The 25,425-nt window shown below is 39.7% G+C and overlaps 1 protein-coding gene across 2 annotated transcripts; it reads right to left on the bottom strand.

Moving 5' to 3' along the window:
• Nucleotides 1-1,212: 1,212 nt before the first annotated feature.
• Nucleotides 1,213-25,425, bottom strand: b4galt7 (xylosylprotein beta 1,4-galactosyltransferase, polypeptide 7 (galactosyltransferase I)). 2 transcript variants are annotated; one of them, XM_052014141.1, is made up of 7 exons: nt 25,292-25,425; nt 25,092-25,200; nt 13,211-13,543; nt 10,840-11,065; nt 9,157-9,240; nt 5,075-5,179; nt 1,213-3,036 (listed from the first exon to the last, which is right to left on the bottom strand). In XM_052014141.1, exons 2-7 carry the CDS (start codon nt 25,145-25,147, stop codon nt 2,881-2,883), a joined length of 960 nt encoding a protein of 319 aa, XP_051870101.1. In that variant the 5' UTR covers nt 25,148-25,200; nt 25,292-25,425; the 3' UTR covers nt 1,213-2,880. The 2 variants fall into 2 exon arrangements, with proteins under 2 accessions (XP_051870101.1, XP_051870102.1); XM_052014142.1 differs by lacking the exons at nt 5,075-5,179; nt 25,292-25,425 and having other exon boundaries at nt 1,220-3,036; nt 25,092-25,233.

Below are 25,425 nucleotides of genomic sequence, written 5' to 3' on the forward strand. Positions count from 1 at the left end.
ACTAATCCTGCATTAATCCCATTTTTACTCTCCCCTCCTCGTCACAATGCCTGGATTCTCCCACTCACCTACATGCTAGGGGCATTTTACAGCCACCAATTAACCTACCAACCTGCACGTCTTTGAGGATGTGGTAGGGAACAGGAGCACCCAGAGGAAACCCAAATGGTCATGAGAATGTGTAAACGCCATGCAGACAGCACCTGAGGTCAGGCTGGAACTCAGGTCGCTGGTGCTGAGAGGCAGTGGCTCAACTAGCTGTGCCACTATTGTGTTGAGTGAACCTTTCAAGCTGGTAAGGAGAGTAAATGGGGATAAATTAAAGGCAGAATTCTGACATCTGCAAGTTGCAAATTTGACAGTATGGAGAGGTGAAAGTATAGTTAACAGTATACACATGGAAGCTGACTCTGTGGCTATGGATTATATTACACAGAGGCAGCATACAGATAGGTAGGAAGAGGCAGAAAGAATACAAAGGTGAATGTTTAGTAGTTACATTAGTAAGTGCAGGGATTAGGATGGGCAAGGGAAAGAATGGGAGGAACACATATGCAGAGAAAATGAATAACTTTGATCTATGCCAAATGTTGTAGAACTATTAAGAATTATGTTACAGAACAGTTGCAAAGATGATCCACAAAATCTCACTGGCAGATGTTGCTGTTGCAGGGTGGAATTCAAACCAAAAGGGTTTGAACAGAGAGCTGTGATATGTGTTTTGGAGGTCATGATATCTTCCAGAACTTTGACAAGGGAGACTCAAGATTGGTCACTGGCTGGTGAAGAAGATTTTAAGATGGAGAAATATTGCATGCCAAATGCTCTAAGAAGGGAATTTGGGTGGGAATTGCTGGCAAATGTTCTTTAGGGACATTTGCTCAAAACAAATTTAAGCTTCTAATGTATTTAAATGAGAGATAAACTTTTTACATTCTGTTGTAAACTTGCTTCAAGTCCATCTTCATCCCTTCCAGTATTTTCCACTTCCACCCACTTGTTGATCTTGGATAGTCTCTTTATCTATTCCCATTGAGGTGTATTGTACCAACTTGCCTATCAGATAAAGGGTAATTATTCCCAATTGAGTTGAATTAAAAATCAGTCCAAACAAGAGAACTACCTACCTAATGAATTCTTCATTTCCCTCAACAAGTAAAACTCAGATTCTCAAAGCAAACTTTCTGCATTAAGGAAGGCACAACACAAATTGGTAAAGTTAATTTATTTCTACTATAATACTCTGAAAAGTTAAGAAATAAATACAATGAAGAAATGCACTGAAATGGCAGTTTCCACTCACTAATACTGATGTATCACCATCCATTTTTGATGGACCTATATTGCAAAGCCTAGTAAAACACTAAAATAAACTGTGTTTAAAAAAAATTATTCTGAATTTAGATTCACTTACACATCTTCCTTCCATCCCATTCACAAATATCAAATGATAGGAGATGCTGCCATTGCCGCTGCTGTAGACCTGCAGCAGTCATTCATGCAGTAGCAGGTAAGTACCCTTCCGTAATGTTCTCAAAAAAAACATACTTTGTGCCTTTAAAATTCTGGATACTTCGATGAAACCAGATGCTTCAATGAATCAAGAAACAAATCTGTCAATATTTTGAGACTTTTTTTCTCTTCCTGTGAATCTGTTTCAATTCATTTCATTTTTGAGAGATGTTTACAGGTTAAAAAAAATCCCCCCAAAAAACAAGAAATTTACATCTTCAAAGCAGAACAAAACAAAAATCAATGAGATCTGAAGATCTCTTCATCTCTCCTTTATGAATGTCAGAATCATCTGGTCCAGAAAGTGTCCATCCACTTATGTAGTATTTCATGATGTAGTCCTGCAAATCTTCCACTGGATGGCAGAACAATCAAGGCAAATGCTTTCTGCATTGCTCCCTCTCATTGAACAAGAATTAAAGGTGAGAAGGCTCCAAAAACTGGAGCTGTGAAATCATGCAGCCTATTATTGTAATAGTAGCATGAGATGCATAAAGACTTCCTTTATATTGATTTGAATCATCAGTAAAAATGTAAAGCAGATTGTTCCTTATCAGCCTAGGGTGTTCTTTACCTTCATTATAAGATTATTTCCATCTTCTAGACTTAGTTTGGAATGTAGCTTTTTCTAACTGTACAGACAGTAACCCAAGAACATTTTGCACTGGCTGAGTTTCAAAATCAGCATGATGAATCCATCAACTAGTCGACTGCAGTAAAAACAATGTTTATCACAATGTCACAACCATGTTCATTGACAAATGCGAATATATTGATATGTAGATTTCAATATTCACTTCTTTGTAAACTTTTTTTCCATCATTCCATGAACCAAGAGGAGAATCCATTGCTCTCTAAATTGCAACGTTAGGGTTGACATTTTTTTTGAAGTGGACACCACAAGCTTAAGGGATCCTTCTACAGAAAGGTAACATACTATATTGTTTTGCAATAATGGTAGAAGTCCTCTGCTGCCTCATTGAATGACGAAATACAGTCCATCAGGAGAGCACCAAAAATAGATTACTGGCTGTGACCTTAACAAGAAAACAAGGATTTGGAAAAAAAAAACTGAAGATTTTGCTAGTTTATGAGCAACTTCCCATGAATAGCCTTTTACATCGCTAACCATTCAGACTGAAGGATTCTTGCAACCAACTTGTCAAATGCTGCAAAAATTTGTAACATTGATCAATGTGTCACCCAACAGACTATTCCAAAACTACTTCAGAACCTGGTACGGCATTGTGTATTGACAGCATCACCAATAGAACAGGAGCCCAAAATCACAGCGTGATAGGTCTATCCACTTTGTCAGCAGTTCCATTTCAGCTAGAAGAGATCCAATTATTTCTAGCATATGTCCAATCAGTTTATTATACACCAAGGTGTTTCGTTCAGGTCACATTCCAGTAAGATGTTGATAATGGTGCAGTGTACCCCTGCGATCGTCAGCTCTGTTCTGGACCCGACACTGTATTTCAAGTTCTTTAATCCACCTTCTTTGTCAACCTTAAACTGTTCCTGTTAAAAGAGGAGCAGAAGTTGGGGGGGTTGAAAACTGACGTGAATCAATAACTTTAGCAACTTTTGGCACATCAAATCTTTGGAAAGAAAAGTCATGTTCCCCATTAATTTTCTCTGTAACCTAATCTCCCCACATTCCCATCAACTCCCACCAGAATCACCTACCTACTTGGGGCAATTTACTGTGTCCAATTGACCTACCAACTCGTATCTCTTTGGTATGTGGGAGAAAACTGGAGCACCGAGAGGAAACCCACATGGTTGCAGAGAGAAATGCAAAACTCCATACAGAAAGTGCCAAGTGGTCAGGATTGAACCCGGGTTAACTATTTCCCATTAGTTAACTACATTAACTTTTTCCCATTATTTTATAGTAGCAAGTAATAACAAGATGTAGCCATTACTGCCTGCTACCGCTTTTAACAATGGTAGGACTACCTGGAAATGTTTTCAATTGTTTGAGAATAACAGACTCCCCCCTACCAGGACCACTTATTCCTTTGAAGAATTGCTAGATACAGTGAAACTGGCATCAGCAGCTTTCTGGAATCCAGGATCACGTACAGGACTGGATTGAATCTCTCTCTTTTATTCATCTATGGAGGACGTCACAACAGCAGTCTGACTCAACCCAAGTGTCTGGTAAAAGTCCCTGGACAGTGATCAGCAGCTGTAACATTCTTGTTTCCTCCTCTTAATCCAACTTTTGTGCTCCTAAAAGTTGTGGTTTGGCAACCCAGCACAGGCCAGGTGTGGCCAAGGGCCTTTTAGTCTGCACAGTTTAGCATCAGGCAGGAAGTCTATTTATGTGGTTTCTTTTAAAGGGAGGAAGCCATCAGCAGCACTCATCAGGAAATGTTAATCATGGTCAATTATTTCTGGATGGGATTCTTTAGAAGCAAATTGGAAATAAATTTCCTTGGAATAAATTAGAATAAATTTCCTTAGAATCAAATTGCAAATATTTTTTTCAAATGGCAGCTTCTTGATCTGAACAGTGTTAGTGAGTTTCCCAACAGGGAGAGAGAACAAAAATCATCCATTATAGCTATCACACATACCTACAATTTTTATCTTTGGGAGAGACACAGCCACAGGTTGATTTCCTGACCTAACAACCAAAATGGACTGAGAGAGAGAAGTGAAAATGCAATGAAAGCTTGAACTTTGTGCAGCTCTTTGTTTAAATTTTAGCTAAATAAATCACATTAATTCTGACCAAAACCAGTATTATTCCTGGACAAACCCACTGATGAATACAAGGTGCTCCCACTCCTTGGCATTAATAATCTCAGCATAGCCTCCTTGGAATTAACTACAGCCAAGCCACTGCTATGAATGACCATGGCATTTTTCCTTTCTCATGCCATGGCCTCTCTTCCTGATGATTGCTGTGTACTTCCTCTAACAGAATACCAGTTGGTCTCACTGGTAATAGTGATTGCAGTAAATACCCAGTCAGGCCAAACAGCAGTGATGAATCCAGTATAGTACACACTCAGCCATCTACCATATGGATGGAAAAGCAAAGCAAAAAAAAAAATTAAACATTGGAAATCTGAAATAGAAAAAGTAAATGCTGAAAACACTCAACAACGTCACTAGGAAGAGAATCAGAGCTAACCGTTTAGGCAGGGCTGATCATTAGAACCAATGACCTCTCATTGTGAAACATTACCTGTTTCACCCTTCACTGATGCTGCCTTCACAGAGTACTTCCAGCATTTTCTGTTTTTACCACCCACAATGATGAGTGATTTCCCATTTAAATCAACAATACTACTGATCACCACCTCCTTGGACCCTCCAGTACCGATAATGCAATATCTTTCATATATATATGTATTATATATAAAAATTAAATGCTGGAGATGCTCGACAGTTCAGGCAGGATCTGTGGAGAAAAAAAAAGTTAAGGTTTCGGGTTGATCTGATCTGTTGTGACTATTTAGGCATTATAATACTCAGTGGAACCCAATGACTTCAGCTTTGTACCTCTTGCAAAAGCTGGTAACTGTGGGAGTTTAATCTATACCTGCTTCTGTCCTGACACTCTCTTCTGGTCTCGTCGCCTCCACGCTGGATCATGGAAATGTTTGAAGGTATTATAACCTGTTTGAATTCCAGTAGGACGGTAAAGCTACAAATTCAAAATAAAATATATTTTGTTTTATTAAAGATCAAAAGACTGCAAATGCTGGAAATCTGAAATAAAAAAAGAAAATGCTGGAAATACTCAGTAGGTCAGGCAGCATCTATGGAAAGAGAACAGTTAACATTTTAGGTCAAAGACCCTTTGAGTTTTGGTGAAGGGTTTTCGAACTGAAACTTCACCCATTTCTCTTTCCACAGATGCTGCCTGAGCTGCTGAGATTTTCCAGCATTTTATATTTTAAGTCTGCTGGAGAGCAGAAAATACCTGCTGTCCCATTCAGTGTTTGAGACAGGAAATGATATTTGCTCCTTAATCAGATCAGAACCATCCCATTCATCTTTTAAAAATTGGGTTTGGACAACATGGTGAGAAGACAAATCAGAAGCCCTCAATACTACAATAATTCTGTGATGGGATGTGAGTTTAGGGGAAAAAAAACAGAACAAGATCAAATTCCATTCAGCAGTAGAAAGATATGCTATGCACTCAACATAAAATATACAATAATGAGTTGAATAAGCTAAATCCTGTAACATACTCTAAGGATCTTGAGAACTGTGTGAGCCAGAGAGCTGAGAAATCCCTCAAAATGGAACAATAATTACACTTTTTGTGCAATTATAGAAATATATGCATTCCATGGCAAAATGAAAATTACATTAGACATTCCCTCTCTTGTGCAGCTCTGCAAAATTCTTGGGGAACATGTGTCTCAGTTTTTATGGCAAAAATATTGTTTACAGCTTATAGAAATAAGCATTATAACTTGTACAGGACTAGAACTGTTGCTAAATAGTCTTACAATACAACACAAAATACTGCAAATGCTTGAAAAAAACCAGAAATATTCAGCAAATCAAGCAGCAGGTGTTCACAGAGAAAAGGGGTTAATGTTTCAGGCTGATGACTTTTCATCAGAACTGGGGGTAGAAGTTTGAAGTAAAACAAGATTTCAACATGCAAAGAAAGGGAGAAAGGATAGGGAGAGCAAAACGGAAGATCCATGAAAGGAATGAAGCCAAGGAGAGCTTAAAACAACAAGAGGAATGATGGAGCTCAGTGAAACACATGAAGGCATTAGTAAATTATACTAGGCATTAGTATGGGCAGGTAGTGAGTGTTGAGGAAGCAGGAAGTCTGCAGAAGGACTTGGACAGGTTGGGAGAATGGGCAAAGAAGTGGCAGATAGAATACAGCATAGGGAAATGCATGGTCATGCACTTTGGTAGAAGGAATAAAGGCATAGATTATTTTCTAAATGGGGAGAGAATTCAGAAATCAGAGGTGCAAAGAGACTTGGGAGTCCTTGTGCAGGATTCCCTAAAGGTTAACTTTCAGATTGAATTGGTAGTAAGGAAGGCAAATGCAATGTTAGCATTCATTTTGAGAGAACTAGAATATAAAAGCAAGGATGTAATGCAGAGGCTTTATAAGACATTGGCCAGACCACATTTGGAATATTGTGGGCCCCATATCTAAGGAAGGATGTGCTGGCATTGGAGAGGGTCCAGAGGAGGTTTACGAGACTGATCCCAGAAATGAAAGGGTTAATGTACGAGGAGCATTTTTACGGCTCTGGGCCTGTACTTGCTGGACTTTAGAAGGATGAAGGGGGGATCTCATTGAAACCTACCAAATATTGAAAGGCCTGGATAGAGTGGACATGGAGAGGATGTTTCCAGTAGGAGGAGAGTCTAGGACCAGAGGGCACAGCCTCAAAATAGGATATCCCTGTAGATAGAGTTGAGGAGGAATTTCTTTAACCAGAGGGTGGTGAATCTGTGGAATTCATTGCCACAGATGGCTGTGGAGGCCAAGTCATTGGGTATATTTAAAGCAGAGGTTGATAGGTTCTTGATTAGTAAGGGCATCAAAGGTTACAGAGAGAAGGCAGGAGAATGGGGTTGAGAGGGAAAAATAAATCAGCCATGATTGAATGGCCAAGCAAACTCGATGGGCCAAATGGCCTAATTCTGTTCCTATGTCTTATGGTCTAAATAACAAAAAGTATGTCTGAAGGAGGTAAAAATAGGAAGACAAATAAATGAATGAGATGACAAATCTGAAAAGAGAAGATAATTCCAAAAACACAAGGAACTAAGGTTATAATTGATGGTTATCCGATATTATTGAATTCAGTGTTAAGTCCAGAAACTTGTAATGTGTTTAATTGAAAGGCAAGATGCCATTCCTCAAGATTGCATTGGGCTTTGATGGAATAGTGTAAGAACAGCCGCCTTCTATGCTATAATAAGCAAGGTCAAAGTGGGAAGAGGTTGGAGAATTAAAATGATAGGCAACTACAAGCTCAAAAGTCACGCTTGTGGGCTGAATGGTGGTGTTCTGAAAAACTGTCAGCCTGTCTATGCCCTAAAACATTAACTCTGTGTTCCCCTCTCTTCAGATGCTGCCTGACGTGCCAATAATTTCTAGGATTTTTTCCAATGTTATAATGCATGCAGTTTGGCTACTGAATTTATACACTTTTTGTCATCTGACCTCAGAATCCAACTTTAACAAAATTGTAGAAGATCCCAGCTTGGAATTTCATTCTGCACTTCATACATGAAATTCTTAACTTAAGTTTTGATACCAAATGGTATCAACATTTCCAATCTTAACAGCAAATAACAGAAACCAGAACGAAATATCCAGACTGAAGAAACTGAGGAACTCTCATCAGCTTTCACTTCCGTAGGTGTAAAAATGAAAACTAGAAACTATTTTAACTATCGCTTTAAGCAGTGCAATCTTTTGCTAAACTGTGCTGGTTTATTCAGCACCGTTTACTAGAAATTAGTCAAACCTATGCCGAAGTTTGAAGAATTTAAAGCACAAGTCACATTCAGCAGGTTAAACAACACTGGATTGGAAGCTGGCCCCACTAATGAAGCTGGCTCAAATGTATCACTTTGGCAAGTTTCACTAATTGTTCCCATTTGCAGCACTGCAAGAAGGCTTTTAAAATTAACTATTTACAGGCATTAATGGACACATTTTAAAAGTTCTTAAATAATGAAAAATATTTAATTAATTCAGAACCTGAACAATTTCAATGTTATCAGTAACTGGATCTGTACATTTTTTTAAAAAGTTATTTGAGTTATTTGAAATTGGGTTATTCAGTTTCCTTGCATTTTCTCACTTCCAGCTATATTAATAGAAGTGCATCTGAGATGTTACTTCATTAGACTGTATTGTGAAAGGTTCTATGTTCAGTGAAATGTCATCCAGTGACAAGAAACTAAGCAGAACAGGCATGTATTCACCAAAGATCATAATGAGAACGGGTCTCAATGACATGCGTAATATTACCACCACAGGAAATCATAGCTTCAGGATAAAGGATCAGCTATTTAGGACTGTGGAGAGCATTTTTCGCTCAGGATTTGAGGAATCTTTGGGAATTCTTTAGCCCAAAGGTCAATGGATGTTCAAATGGATATTTGATCACAAAGAGAATCAAGGGATATGTACATAAGGTGGGAGAGTGGAGTTATGGGAGATAATTTAGACACTATCTTATTGAATGGCAGAGCAGGCTCAGGAGACTTTATGGCCTTATCTTACTCCTGTTTTTATGTTCCTATCTGAAAGCACCATATCATAACAATGGGAGAGGGGAGAAAAGCTGTATTGAAAGAGCACAAAGTACAAATACAATGTTCCTGAAAAATCAAACATGTATTTCTTGCTTGCTGCCACGTCAGTCACCCACCCAAGCACAATGAGACTACTTTACCAAGTATTTCCCATCATCAATTCTCAGTGTTATTTCTGCTTCACCCTAGTTCACTAAATGAGATCACGGGTTGAAAAGAGCATATCAGAGTCACAGCCAAGGAGTTATAGGAAATGAATCAAAAAGAATTTCACAACAGAGTTTAACCTGCCTAATATTCATACTGACAGTTTCAAGTCTCTCTTACAAATTCATGTGCGTGCTGGTATGAGACTATTACCTGCAGTCCTGCTGCTGTTATTCTACGATAAAATTCATCATCCTCCCGGCCCCATCCCCAAAACCGGTTTGACATCCCATTACACTGTAAAACAGAAAGGAAATCATTGTGTTTGGAAAAACGGGACAATTAGTACAAACTCCTAAGCTGGAGTGCATCCTCTATACAAGACTACTCCATTCTTTACCTCACGACTTTTGAACTGAAATCAATATCTGGTTCTGTATAGTTCCTAAAGTAATTTGAATTATATAAAATTGAATGTTCAACAGTCTCTTTTTACATTAACTGATTTTCAGCTCTTAATAAAAGTGCAATAGGTTATAGCTCTCAATTACATCAAAGTTTTTTTTAAGAATTATATTCTAAAATACTGTCTCGTTGCACTAGTTCGTGAAACTTAAATTTCATTTTTTCTTAAGACACAGGAAAAGGTTATTCAGCCCTTTGACTCTGTGATGCTTCACATTTCTATTTCCTTACTTTTATTCCTGTAATTCCATTCCCTCAGTTATCTCCCTGCAACCTACTGTCTCACATGCCCATAAACTCTCCTTTGATTTGCCTGTTAAGCACCTATACCAAGGGTAATTTACAGTAGCCAATTAACCTACCAGCATATGCTTGGGAGGAAACCAGAGCATCCAGAAAAAGCCACAAGACTGCAGGGAGAACAAGTACGCTCCACACAGGCAGCACTGAAAATCAGGACCGAACCAGGATCATCATAGCTGTGTGACAGCAGTATTGACTACTGTGTCACCTTGCCGATTTCTACGTTTGGTGAGTAGAAAATGGAGTTTAGAAGAATACGAAATGATGTCAATGAATTGCATAAAATTCTCAGAAGGCACGACAGGTTAGATGCCAGCAGGCTTGTTCCCCTGGATAGAAACCCAGAACTAGGATTTATAGATCACAGGGTTAGCTAGTTAGGACTCATGAGAATATATTCTTTCCCCCAGTTATGAATTTATGAATTGTTGGAATCCTGTAGCCCAGAGTCCCATGAAGTTATTGGAGTACACCTGAGACTGAGATAGATAAATTTCCTTGTCACAAAGGGAACCAAGAAACATGAAACTTTAAACAGAGCCAATATACCTTTGTTGATGGATGAAACTGCAGTAGGCTTCTGGCCAACATTCAACTGACAATCAACAAAACGAAAACAGATTATCTGCTCGTCACCTCAATGCTATCTGTGGGGCCGTGCTGTGCACAAATGGTTACGGGGGTTTGGGAGTAGGAGATTACCTACATTAGAAAAGTGCTCAAAAATAAAACAAAAACAGTAAGTGCTGGAAATCTGAAATATAATGAAGGTTCTTCAACCTCAAACGTTAACTGTTTTTATTTCCACAGGTGCTGTTTCACCTGTGTGTTATCAGCATTTTCTATTTTTAATAAAATAATGTTTCCTCTTCAAAAGTACTCAATTTCATAGTAAGCTTTTTGGGTCTCTGGGGTCTGTGAAATTCACTCTCTTTACTAAGTGGTACCCCTCTGCTCAAGATCTATCCTGCTGGTAGTAACAGAGTAGGCAACATTCATTTACCTTCATCCTTTCGTTTCTAACGCCATCACAGCTAAAAGTGGTCATAAACATTAAACACTATGACAGCAATTACTAATTTATACTTTTTTTTAACCTGGTTTCTTTCAAGCAGTATTGTTACTCACCAGTTCAAAGTGCTGTTTGGTGAGGAGGAGTATCCCTCCCACGTAGTTCTTGTAATGGTAGAGGGGATGAAGTTCTGGGGAAGCCACATGAAAGGGTCCTTTCTCAGGATACCCGTAGTCCAGGTCTTCATTCTGGGGCAGCAAGTCCACATCATGCATAGCAAGGTAGTCTGTATCATTCCCACTCTCCAAGAAACCAACGTTTATCAAAGAGGCACGATTAAATCTGGGCACAAAATTATTAACATGAACAAACACAGGATCCCAAAATGAAAAATAGGATCCTTTGGTCTCTTTCAGTTCTCTGTGTTTTTATAATTTTAAAAACTGATGATTATTGACTGCTAAAATTAAGTGGTCTCTATAGAGTACATTTCCTGAAAGACCAGATACTATCATTTTCAATACCATGGTTAACAAATGAAAGAAGAGTCATCAGTTCTCAGGACGCCATGTATTTTGAGGGATGAGCTAAATGATTAGCAGAAGAGCAAAGTTTAAAGGATGTGGACCAGAGCCAAAATCCACATTCTGCAAACTTGCCCCCAGAAAAGCAAAATCTTTCAACTATAGGTTTGAGAGTCCCAAAGACCTCTCACTTATTGTCCATGTCCAGGTATATGTTGTGGCAAGGTATGGTGACTTCTTCCACCACCTTTTTGTGTATTGATACACCCAGGCAATCTCCCAAATTGCTTTGAAGGTGACAGTTAATATACTACAACAAATTGGATAGTGGTTTGGCTGGTTGTGGTATGCAGTCTTCAGCACCAAAGTGGAATGCTGAGTGGGATCACAGATTTTGTTCAATGCAGTGCATTCACTTAAACATCAAATAGAATGAACCAAATTCTATATATTTTCTTAAGAGAAGGTCTCGTATGATTGTACTATTAAAACTTTCTCACTGAAGGCATATGCAGGCACTTCAAACTTCTCAACCTCATTTTCCAGTTCTTTCACATCACCCACATTCCCACCTCATTCTTTCTTCAATCTTGTCCACGCCTTCAGTATTCTTGAGGTATGTGTTCCTCCAATTGTCTTTGAGCATCTCTGACGTTAATAACTCCACCAGCAGCAGACATGATTTTAACTACCAACATTATAAACTCTGGAGTTCCCTCCCTAAACCTCTCACTTTCACTCTCTTTCCTTCTTTAATACCCTACTGAAAACCTCACCTGACCTAATATCTTCTAATGAAGACTACTGTCATATTTTATTAGACATTATTAGATAATTCTCCTGTGAAGCACCCAGCATGGTTTACAAGTTGTTGCTTGTTGTATTTACATACTTTTCTCCCAAAGCAGTGGAGAATGGCATCCCCATTAAAATTCATCCTCTAATTTATTACCTTACTAGCCACCATTAGTCTGATTGAATTTGCTTTGGGTCCAGCTTTATTCTGAATCCATTGGCTTTGAGACTGATTAGCTAACAATGAAATAAAAAACATTCACGCAATGCAGATTTTGTCACTTAGCATGCAGGTGTCTCTTTGCCTTAGTTACACTGGGTTGGTGCCTTATTCTACCTAATGCCTGTGCTGGTCTTGGCTCCCTCAACTACCCCCCCCCCCCCCACCCCTTTCCCCAGCCTCCCTGAAATTGCCTTCTATGGAAATCCTGCTACTATATTCTGAGACACAATACAAACCATTGGAGGATGCATAAAAATTATGCCTATGGACATCTTCTTTGAATATTTGATGAACATGGGACATTAGGAAAGACACAGATGCAGCTAATCTAAAATTAGCCAAAATATATGGTCAAAAATTACACAACAAATTGGAGCTAATATCAAATCAACATACATGTGGAAATCACGCATTCACCCCTGGAGTTACCGTGTTTTACATTTACTTTGAACAATTATTAAATACTAGCACCAATGAATTACATCATGCTGAACTCCAGATAACTTTCTTTTCCTGCTGCTGTCAACTTATACCACTGCCCAGGCCCTGCTGCTTCACTTAAAACATAGCCTGTTAACTGTATAGGTTTAAACAAAGTTGGAATTCTTCTGGGTTTCAGTAGAGCTACTATAAAGATTATATTTAGCTTTTTTATAGGTTAAGAGAAGCACAGTTCAAGATCTTGGGAAAGGAGTCACTAACACACTACTGACACCAGAAAATGATGTAAAAACAGAGTTTGAAATACAATGCTGAAAAATTCCCAGTTACATCAGATAAGCTTTGGTAAACCTTGCTACTGAAAATGGAAATCCAGTGATTAAAATCCAGCAGCCTGTTTTGACTTTCCTTAAATATTATTTATGTACAAATTTGATTCTTACTATGTGATAAGAAAACCTACAGCAAGATTGTGTATATATTATACCTTTTAAAGCCCAGTACCTGAAGTGATCAACTTGGTTGATTACAAGGATCTTGTGTCTGATTTTCTTCTTCTTTAAAAATGCGTGCATGTATGGAACAAAACTCAAAAGTTCTTCAAAACGCTCCCTGAAAGGAACAATGATCGCAATTTTGTGAGGGCCCCAGCTTGGATCATCAGTCTCCTCCCGGCAGGACTTGTACACCGAACCATCATCATTGCTGCTCTGGCTGCTGGTTACTCTGCAGTTGTACTGCAGCCACATTACAGAGAAGAATCCAAGGACTATAAATGTACAGAATAGTTTAAAGATGGAACATCTTCTAGGCAACATCCTTAGTAGCAGGCCTGACCTGAAAAAGACAACAGCACAGTTATTTTATTTTCTGAAGAGATTATATGTCTAACACCACCAGACCTACATAAGCTATTAAAATGTTCATTACAAAGGTCAAGCATCAAACAAATGCCTGTTGTTCAGAAGGTATTTATCTCTGAACTGATAATTCCCAGAGCAAGAAGAAAATCACTGCATTTTTGGTCACTGCCATCCTAAATAGTAAAAAATTGCAAGCAGTCGCTTATTCATGATATTAAAAAAGCCAAACAACTATTATAAAATTTGGATCCCCAAGTCAAATAACATAAATATTTTTTCAATATTCATTATACTGCTCAAGTCTTATAATTATTGATTTTCAAAAATAAAATCCATCATCTTGTTCAGTTGGTATATTGTAACTTTTCAAACTCAAGTGGACTGACTTTAATAACATTATCGTATTTGGCAATATAAGTGACAAGATGTCTCAAATGCCCAAAGTATAAAATAAACCCATGCATTCTCCCAACTGCTGTAAATATTGGTCTCAATAACATTAGCACATGCAATACAAATATTATTACATGGTGCTGCTTACACAGATGATTATTACAATATGCCTTGTAGAGTTCATACATGCACCTTTCAGGTGAATATAGTGGATGTTCAGCACATTAGATGTATGCATTGTTCAGTACATTCATAAACCAGCACGTGGGAAATATGTTATAAACTGGCATGCACATTATGTGCACATTTAGTATATTTGGATAGTCATGCACACTTTACAAATAATATCCACATATGATAAAAGACACACAAACACACACACACAGCAATAAAATACATGACACTCACAAATTGGACTGCTCTGTGGAGAGACCAACAAGAGCAGGAGCCCTGCCAGACAAAACAAAACAATTGGGGGATAGATCACTTGGGATGAAGCAAGGCGATAGTTCAGATTGCCATGATTACACTCTAAGGCAGATCATGCTCAAAACCATCTTAAGAGGATATCAAAATGAGTATTATTAAACAAAACTGGATTGTCAATGTTCCATAATCCCTGTCATTTTTAATTTATGCTGAAGTAGCAACATTCTAGAGGTATGATGGACTAGACATTTACCCTTTAATCACCTCTACAACATAAAATATATCCTCCTTTAAGGGCTATTTAATTACTTTGTTTTAAGTTTATTCTGACCACCTCAGCTACTAAAAGTATTGGCCAATTTATGTCAAAACCCACACTACCTATGTAAATCCTTGGAGAACTAAACACACTTAGTTAAAATTGCTGGAATGGCTTTATAATTGTGCTGTAAAAATTCCATTGTCTTCTGAGATTAGTTTATTTAGAAGTAGCACCGCAGGTGGGAGAAATCATCAAGGCTAGCAGATTCAATTGACAATTGGCAATGAAACAAAATAACCTTGCCTGGACCACTAATAGCAAGACACAGAATTTTGAGGACATGACAAGATGATGCTGATACTTTAAGACACCATTTCAGCAAAAGGAAAATATTTTTAATGAAGAATCAATAACAACGTTCTAGAGGTATGATGAATTAGACAACATGAAGGGAATGAATGTTTCGGGTAGTGGATGAGGTACCGGTTAAGTGGGCTGCTTTGTCCTCAATGGTGTCAAGTTTGTGAGAGTTGTTGGAGCTAAACTCATCTGGCCAAGTAGAGGATATTCCATTAAGCTACTGACTTCTGCCTTGTGGCTGGTGTAAAGGTTTGAGGCATCAGGAGATAAATTACTCGCTGCAGGATACCCAGCATCTGAGATGTTCTTGTAGCTACAGTTTGTATACAGCTGACCTGGTTGAATTTTTGATCAATGGTAACCCCCAGGATATTATTGTTGGAGTATCACTGAATGTTAAGAATTGGTGGTTAAACTCATTGCCTGACACTTTTGTGACATTAATACTAATTGCCACCTAACCACTCATGCTTGAATGTTATTTAGGTATTCCCACATGTAGGTACTGAGGAGTTTTGAATGGAATTGAACATTGTGTATTCTTCAGCGAACATCACTTTAGATGGGAGGAAGGTCATTGATGAAACAGCTGAAGATGGATCTCGCCCCGAGGAACTCTTGCAGTGATCTCTTGGGTCTGGGATGATTGACATACAACAAATACAATCATTTTCCTTTGTACGAGGTATGACTCTAATCAATGGAGTATATTCCTTGATGCCCACTGACTTCAGATGTACCAGGGCCCCTTGATCCCATACTCAGTCAAAAGCTGATTGATATCTCACCTCACCTCTGGAGTTCAGCTGCTGGGTCCACATTTGGACCAAGGTTGTGATGAGGTCTGGAGCGAAGTGGTCCTGGTAAAACCCAATCAATAAGCAGCTGAGTAAACACTTCTTGTTAGCATTGTTGATGGCACTTTCCATCACTGTGCTAATCAGTGACAGCAAACTGACTGGGCACTAATTAGCCAGGCTGAATTTATCCTGTTTTTGTGAACAGAACATACCTGGGCAATTTTGCTGGATCTCACCATTGTTGAGGAAATTCTTGGAGCCTCATCCTATGAACGATTTAACTGTCTGCCACCACTCATGATTAGCTGTGGGAGGATTACAGAACTTTGATGGGATTGTTGGTTGCCAGATTTCTTACTTCCGTATACTGCAGACAGTATTTGCTACTTAGCACACACAAAGTCCTGTTTTGCAGCTTCATAAGGCAGGTAACTCATTTTTAGACATGTCTGGTGCTGGCCCCGACATGTCCTTCTGCACTTGTCATTGAACCACCTTGTTGATCCCTTCATTTGATAGTAATGGTAGAGTGAGGCATATGCTAGGCCACCAGGTTATGGTCAGCATACATTTCTGCTGCTACTGATAGTCCAAAACAACTCACAAATGTCTGGATTTGAGATGCCCGATATGTTTCAAGCCTATTCCATTCAGCATGAGTTTAATCCCACACAAAACAATCCAGAGTGACCTCAGTGTGAAGACAAGACTCTATCGCCACAAGGACTGTGCGATGGGCAATTCTACTAATGCTATGGGGAAGGATGCATCTGCCACAGGTGGACTGGTGAGGATGTGGTCAAGTAGCTTTATCCCTTGGGTTGGTTCACTCACTACCCACCAGAGACCCAGTCTGACAGCTATATCCAGTGGTGATGCAACCAAGCCCCTCTAGATGATGCACATTAGTCCCTACCCAGATTACACTGTGCCCTTTCTACTTTCAATGCTTCTTCCAAATGTTGTTCAATGCAGAGGAACAATGATTCATCAACTGAAGGAGGATGGTAGGTTAAGAGAGAAAGTTTCCTTGCCACATTTGACCAGATGAAACTGTGGAGTTTGGAGTCAATGCTGAGGACTTATAGGGCTACACCCTACTGCCTATATACCACCATGCCACCACCTCTGGTGGGTCTGACCTGCTGGCTGAACAAGACCTGCCTGAGGAGTATGATGGCATGTTGTGTTTAAGGCATGATCCTTTGAGTACGACTACGTTGGGCTGTTGTTTGTATAGTCTGTGGGACAGCTCACACAATTCAGACACCAGTCGCCAGATGCTGTGAGGAGGAATTTGCAAGGTTGACTGAGCTGGCCTTGACTTTACCATGTCTGTATTTGCTGCTGCGGTTTTCCCTCGGGTATAATTCTTTCTCTTTTTGAGTGTAATGATAATGGTACAACTGCATAGCTTAAAAGGCCATTTAGGAATCAACCCAATGGGGTGGGTCTGCAGTACTATATAAATTTCCTCTCCTCAAAGACCAGAGGGTTTTTAAGAGAGCAATCCTACTTATCCTAACTTTGAATAGTTTCTCTGTTTTTTTTTTCCAAATTCCACATTATTAACCTGAATTTAAAATCCACAACCACCTTGGTGGGATTTCAACTTGGATCACTAGACTGTTGGTTTAGGCATCTAGTTTACAAGTCAGGTAATTTAATCACTGTGCCACCACCAGCTGGCACTCTGCACAGTCAAAATGGAAAAAGATGGCTGACTTCATGTTCAAAACTACTTTCAGCAGAGAGGAAAGCATATCCAGTTTTAAATCCAGTAACAGTAAGTTGTAGCCTCCAAATGAAGCAGAATCTATGCTAGGTATATACAGGTATATACATGAAACATGGGAGGCAGCTGTTCATAGTAACGTTTAAGTCAGAAATCCAATTATAATTCATGAAATAAGAACATAAGAAATAGGACACATGTAGGCCACCTGGCCCATCGAGCCTGCTCCGCCATTCAATAAGATCATGGCTGATCTGGCCGTGGACTTAGATTCACCTACCTGCCTTTTCCCCATAACCCTTAATTCCCCTACTATGCAAAAATCTATGTAGCTGTGTCTTAAATATATTTAATGAGGTAGTCTCTACTGCTTCCCTAGGCAGAGAATTCCACAGATTCACTAATCTATGGGGAAAGCAGTTTCTCCTCATCTCTGTCCTAAATCTATTCCCCGGAATCTTGAAGCTATGTCCCCTAGTTCTAGTCTCACCTACTAGTGGAAACAACCTTCCTGCCTCTATCTTATCTACCCATTTCATAATTTTATATGTTTCTATAAGATCCCCTCTCATTCTGCTGAATTCCAGCGAGTATAGTCCCAGGCAACTCAATCTCTCCTCAGAGGCCCCTCATCTCCTGAATCAACCTGGTGAACCTCCTCTGCACTGCCTCCAAAGCCAGTATACCTTTCCTCAAGTAAGGAGACCAGAACTGCATGCAGTACTTCAGGCGTGGCCACACCAGTACCCTGTACAGTTGCAGCATAACCTCCCTGCTCTTAAATTCAATCCCTCTAGCAATGAAGGCCAACATTCCACTTGCCTTCTTGATAACCTGTTGTACTTGCAAACCAACCTTTTGTGATTCATGCACAAGCACTCCCAAGTCCCTCTGCACAACAGCATGCGGCAATCTTTCACCATTTAAGTAATAATCTGATCTTCTATTTTTCCTTCCAAAGTGAATGACCTCACACTTACCAACATTGTACTCCATCTGCCAGACCCTTGCCCACTCACTTAACCTATCTATATCTCTCTACAGACTCTTTGCATCCTCTGCACAATTTGCATTTCCACTCAATTTGGTGTCATCAGCAAACTTAGATATGCTACACTCAGTCCCCTCTTCCAAATCATTAATGTATATCGTGAACAGTTGCGGGCCCAGCGCCCCATTCACCACTGATCGCCAACCAGAGAAACACCCATTTATCCCAACTCTATGCCTTCTATTGGTTAACCAATCCTCTATCCATGCTAATACATTACCCCCCACTCCATGTACCCTTATCTTATGAATAAGTCTTTTATGTGCCACCTTATCAAACACCTTCTGGAAATCCAAGTAGACAATATCCACCTGTTGCCCTCTATCCACTGCGCTCATTATATCCTCAAAGAACTCCAGTAAGTTTGTCAAACAGGACCTGCCCTTCTTGAATCCATGCTGTGTCTGCCTGATGGAACCACTTGTATCCCGACGTCTCGCCATTTCTTCCTTAATGATAGCTTCAAGCATTTTCCCGACTACAGACGTTAAGCTAACTGGCCTATAGTTACCTGCCTTTTGCCTACATCCTTTTTTAAACAGTGCTGTGACAATCGGTGTCTTCCAATCTGCTGTGACCTGCCCAGAGTCCAGAGAATTTTAGTAAATTATCACAAATGCCTCTACTATAACTTCCGCCATTTCTTTCAGTACCCTGGGATGCATCCCGTCAGGACCAGGGGACTTGTCTAACTTTAGGCCCACTAGTTTTCTCATCAATACCTCTTTAGTGACAGCAATTGTATTGAGGTCTTCACCTCCCATCGCATCCATAACATCTCTCTTTAGCATGTTAGACGTGTCCTCTACCATGAAGACCGACACAAAACAGTCATTCAAGGCCTTGGCCATTTCCACATTACACAATATTAATTACCCCTTCTCATCTTCCAAGGGACCTACGTTCACTTTAGCCAGCCTTTTCCACTTTATATAATTATAAAAACTTTTGCTATTTGTTTTCATATTTTGTGCTAGTTTACTTTCATAATCTATCTTCCCTTTCCTTATTGCTTGACTAGTGGTTCTTTGTTGTTTTTTTTAAAGTTTTCTCAATCTTCCAGTTTCCCACTACTCTTGGCGACTTTGTATGCATGAGCTTTTAGCTTGATGACTTCTTCTATTTCCTTAGTTATCCAAGGCTGGCTGTCCCTACCCTTACTGTCCTTGCTTTTAACTGGAATGTACTTTTGTTGAGCACCATGAAAAATCTCTTTGAAAGTCTTCCACTGTTCCTCAACTGTCCCACCATATAGCCTGTGTTTCCAGTCTACACGAGCCAACTCCTCCCTCATCTTGTTGTAGTCTCCCTTGTTTAGGCATAATACACTGGTTTTAGATCGAACTATTGCACCTTCCATTTGTATGAGAAATTCAATCATACTATGATCGCCCTTTCCAAGAGGATCCCTAACTACAAGATCATTAATTTTGCCTGTCTCATTGCACAGGACCAGATCTAAGAGCATTTTCCCTTGTAGGTTCACTAACATGCTGTTCAAAAAAGCTATCATGGATGCATTCTATGAAGTCCTCCCCAAAACTGCCTCGACCAACTTGATTCACCCAATCTAAGTGGAAGTTAAAGCCCCCCATGACAACTGCCGTTCTATTCTTACATGCATCAAATATTTCTTGGTTTATTGCCTGTACCACTGTAATGTTATCATTCAGTGGCTGACAGACAACTCCTATCCTGTGAGTTTTTCCCTTTACTGTTCCTAATCTCTACTCAGATGGACTCAACATTCTGGTCCTTAGATCTTATATCATCTCTCATTATCACCCTGATCTCATTCTTAATTAAGAGCGCTACCCTACCTCCCTTACTTTCCTGCCTATCCTTCTGTATTACCTGATACTCTTGGATATTTAATTCCCAATCATCTCCACCCTGCAACCACGTTTCTGTAATGGCCACTAAATCATACCCCTTTGTACTGATTTGTGCCACAAATTCACTGACCTTGTTTTGAATACTACGGGCATTCAGATAAAGTGCCCTTGCACTCATTGTCTTTTTAGAATCTAGTAACCTTTGTGTCCTTTGTGTTTGACTTTTCAGTACTCCACTCTTACTTCCCTTTCTAACTTTTGCTCTGGTCTCTGCTTTGCTCCCCTCTGTCTTTCTGCATGGATTCCCATTCCCCCTGCCATATTAGTTTAAACCCTCCCCAACTGCACTAGCAAACAATCCCCCTAGGATATCGATCCCAGTATTGCCCAGGTGTAGACTGTCCAGTTTGTACTGGTCCCACCTTCCCCAGAATTGGTTCCAGTGCCCCAGGAATCTGAAACTCTTCCCCCTGCACCACTGCTCAAGTCACATATTCATCCTAACCATGCTGCTATTCCTACTCTGACTAGCACATGGCACAGGTATTAATCCTGAGATTATTACCTTTGAGGTCCTACTTTTTAATCTATCTCCCATCTCCCTAAATTTGGCTTGTAAATCCTCATCCTGCTTTTTTCCTATATCGTTGGCACCTACATGCACCACGACAACTGGCTGTTCACCCTCCTCTTCCAGAATGCCCTGCAGCTGCTCCGAGACATCCCTGATCCTTGCACCTGGGAGGCAACACACCAACCGGGAGTCTTGTTTGCTGCCACAGAAACCCCTGTCTATTCCCCTTACCATGGAATCCCCTACCACTGTAGCTCTGCCAGTCTTTTCCTCATGGTGCCAAGATCCTGGCTACTGCTGCCTTCCCCCGACGAGCCACCTCCCCCAACAGTATTCAGAGTGAATCCATGCGCAGCTCCAGTGCCAACAGGTGGTCTGCCAGGAGCTACAGCTGAACACACTTCCTGCACACGTAGTCATCAGGGACACTGGCAGCCTCCAAGTTCCCACATTGCGGAGGAGAAGCATGACACGGGTCTGACCTTGGATCTCAGCTTTATTCTTATTTGACTTGAAGAATTTCTATTGATGCAGAGGCCCTGACATATCACATTGTTACACAATGAAATAATGGTGAAACATCTGTCCCTGCTTGATTACATAATAGCTAGAAGTATGGGAGTTACACTCTGTTCAATTTTGAATAACGGAATCTGTAAATTACAGACTTGGGGAACTACTGTCAGAGATCCCTTGTACTGCAGTAGCCCATATATTCAAAATGGACACTGTATGTGCCAATAGCTTTTGTAGGAGATTCAAGTTTACATGATCAGTGCAGACTGTGAACTCAGGGACAACTCAAGAGCTTCAGACCATCAGTCCTGACCCTACGTATGGGGCCAGGACTGAAGGGGACATGTAAGGGGTGAGAAAAGTTAAATCCCAGATATACCAACAGGGACAGCAGCTACTGGGTCGTTCAAACCACTGTGCTCAGGAGGACAGTGGTGCTACAGAGATTTAAACCCTGGAGACTGGCAAGTATCTTTGGGGGAAATTCAAATCCTGGGAACCAGGAGCAACGAGTGTTGGTGATTCAAATGCAGGGTATGGGTAGGGACATGTATAGCAGGGCTGATTCCACTTGCTGTGGGCAAATTCAGATCCTCTAGGCCATTCATCACAATTTGTATATTCAGATATAGGATATGTTTTGAACATTTAAGTCTGAAGTCACATTCTTTCCCACGTTTAATGATGTAAGAAAAAAGGATTTGGCATATTGAAGGCTGGCATTATTTGTAATTTGGTAGTACCTCAAATCTTTTATGATGTAAGTGATTTGGATCTGTCAATAAATGCTAGTCTATATACAGTGACATGCAAAAGTTTGGGAACCCCTGGACAAAACTTCTGTTACTGTGAATAGCTAAGTGAGTAAAAGATGACCTGATTTCCAAAAGGCATAAAGTTAAAGATGAATCATTTCTTTAATATTTTAAACAAGATTACTTTTTTATTTCCATCTTTTATAGTTTCAAAATAACAAAAAAGGAAAAGGGCCCGAAGCAGAAGTTTGGGCACCATGCATGGTCAGTACCTAGTAACACCCCCTTTGGCAAGTATCACAGCTTGTAAATGCTTCCTGTAGCCAGGAAATCAGGTCATCTTTTACTCACTTAGTTATTCACAGTAACAGAAATTTTGACTGGGGTGCCCAAACTTTTGCATGCCACTGTATGTTTTAGCATAACTAAACAGCTATTAATAAATTATTAAACATATCAGTGACACGGTGCTCAGAACCAATTTCACGGTATACAGTGGCATGCAAAAGTTTGGGCACCCCTGGTCAAAATTTGTTACTGTGAATAGTTAAGTGAGTAGAAGATGAACTGATCTCCAAAAGTCATAAAGTTAAAGATGAAACATTCTTTTCAACATTTTAAGCAAGATTAGTGTATTATTTTTGTTTTGTACAATTTTAGAGTGAAAAAACGAAAGGAGCACCATGCAAAAGTTTGGGCACCCCAAGAGATTTGAGCTCTCAGATAACTTTTACCAAGATCTCAGACCTTCATTAGCTTGTTAGGGCTATGGCTTGTTCACAGTCATCAGTAGAAAAGGCCAGGTGATGCAAATTTCAAAGCTTTATAAATACCCTGCCTCCTCAAACCTTGTCCCAACAATCAGCAGCCATGGGCTCCTCTAAGCAGCTGCCTAGCACTCTGAAAATTAAAATAAATGATGCCCACAGAGCAGGAGAAGGCTATAAGAAGACAGCAAAGTGTTTTCAGGTAGCCATTTCCTCAGTTCATAATGTAATTAAAAAAATGGCAGTTAACAGGAATGGTGGAAGTCAAGTTGAGGTCTGGAAGACCAAGAAAACTCTCCAAGAGAACTGCTCGTAGGATTGCTAGAAAGGCAAATCAAAACCCGTTTGACTGCAAAAGACCTTCAGGAAGATTTAGCAGACTCTGGAGTGGTGGTGCACTGTTCTACTGTGCAGCAACATCTGCACGAATATGACCTTCATGGAAGAGTCATCAGAAGAAAACCTTTCCTGCGTCCTCACCACAAAATTCAGCTTCAGAAGTTTGCAAACGAAAATCTAAACAAGTCTGATGCATTTTGGAACCAAGTCCTGTGGACTGATGAAGTTAAAATAGAACTTTTTAGCCACAATGAACAAAAGTATGTTTGGAGAAAAAAGGGTGCAGAATTTCATGAAAAGAACACCTTTCCAACTGTTAAGCACGGGGGTGGATCGATCATGCTTTGGGCTTGTGTTGCAGCCAGTGGCATGGGGAACATTTTGCTGGTAGAGGGAAGAATGAATTCAATTAAATACCAGCAAATTCTGGAAGCAAACATCACACCGTCTGTAAAAAAGCTGAAAATGAAAAGAGGATGGCTTCTACAACAGGATAACTATCCAAAACACACCTCAAAATCCACACTGGACTACCTCAAGAGACACAAGCTGAATGTTTTGCCATGGCCCTCACAGTCCCCCGACCTAAACGTCATTGAAAATCTGTGGATAGACCTCAAAAAAGCAGTGCATGCAAGACGGCCCAAGAATCTCACAGAACTAGAAGCCTTTTGCAAGGAAGAATGGATGAAAATCCCCCAAACAAGAATTGAAAGACTCTCAGCTGGCTACAGAAAGCATTTACAAGCTGGGATACTTGCCAAAGGGGGTGTTACTAAGTACTGACCATGCAGGGTGCCCAAACTTTTGCTTCGGGCCCTTTTCCTATTTTGAAACTGTAAAAGATGGAAATAAAAAAGTAATCTTGCTTAAAATATTAAAGAAATGATTCATCTTTAACTTTATGCCTTCTGGAAATCAGGTCATCTTTTACTCACTTAGCTATTCACAGTAACAGAAATTTTGACCAGGGGTGCCCAAACTTTTGCATGCCATTGTACATTTCTGTCAAATGACTGAATTAAATGCAATGGTTGTAAGATTTCAAACTCAACCATTAAAATATAATAACATAGGAACTTACAAAATTGACAGGTAACATCCACTTGTCAAACAAGCCCCCCAAAATAGAACAAAGCTAACTAATCTTTGAAGCTTTTCACTTTTTAATCAAAATGGTTTGCATAAAGACCATAAAACAAACAGGGACACAAGGAATAGGAGGAGTGAGGCAACCCATCACCCCTTGTGCCTGCTTCGCCAGTCAATGAAATAGCAGATTGTTCTCCTCAGTGCCACTTTCCTGCACTAACCCCATATCTTCTGAAGTGTTATTTAATTTATGCAAGTGTTAATTTTCCATTGCATTACAAATATTTCAAGGGCAAAAGTATATTTACCTAATTTGTTTTAACAGATTTTATAAACAAAGCACTGATAAATCCAAAATGCTCACGACATACTTAGTCACAAGAGGTCAATTGGTACAACAAATCTAGTGTATAAGAAATTAATTGTAGGGTTAATCAACCCAGTGGTCTCTAAAGTAAATGCAGTACTGGTTCAGTGAGCAGACAGGGCACTGAAGAATATTACATTATTTTAGTAATATCTAGTTCTTTTTAAAATAAAAGAAAATACACTAAGAAATAAAAATAAAATTTTCGATTTCTCCTATTCAACATAATGCTCTTATCTCAGATTACCTGCTATCTTCCTTGGTGAAGTAGAGAACGGGTTTTCGTCTAGACGAGTACATCATCTTCTTTCACTCCTTAGCTCTCAAGTAATTTATCTCCGGCTGTGTCACATAATCTATTGACAAAAGATGTGGAGGATATGTAGACAAACGTTGTTTTCTCAACAGTCTTACCAAAGATAACATACATTCGGAAACCACAGCGACCTTGTCTAAGGTAGGACGTCGGCTTCAAACTTCTTGTACTGCCCCAACGGATTAGTGCATGCAACGGCCCGCAAAGCACTGGAGATACATCACTGTAGATCTTCAGAGCATTGTCATTTGGAAGATGCAGCCAT

This window comes from Pristis pectinata, chromosome 4 (genome assembly GCF_009764475.1).
Source record: "Pristis pectinata isolate sPriPec2 chromosome 4, sPriPec2.1.pri, whole genome shotgun sequence".
NCBI lineage: Eukaryota > Metazoa > Chordata > Chondrichthyes > Rhinopristiformes > Pristidae > Pristis > Pristis pectinata.

Coding starts and splice junctions, on each gene's coding strand:
- b4galt7 (XM_052014141.1), bottom strand. CDS start 25,147: ATGATGTACTCGTCTAGACGAAAACCCGTTCTCTACTTCACCAAGGAA. Junction 13,544..25,091: donor TTCACCAAGGAAGATAGCAG/GTAATCTGAGAT, acceptor TGTCTTTTTCAG/GTCAGGCCTGCTACTAAGGA. Junction 9,241..10,839: donor CCAAACAGCACTTTGAACTG/GTGAGTAACAAT, acceptor TCTGTTTTACAG/TGTAATGGGATGTCAAACCG.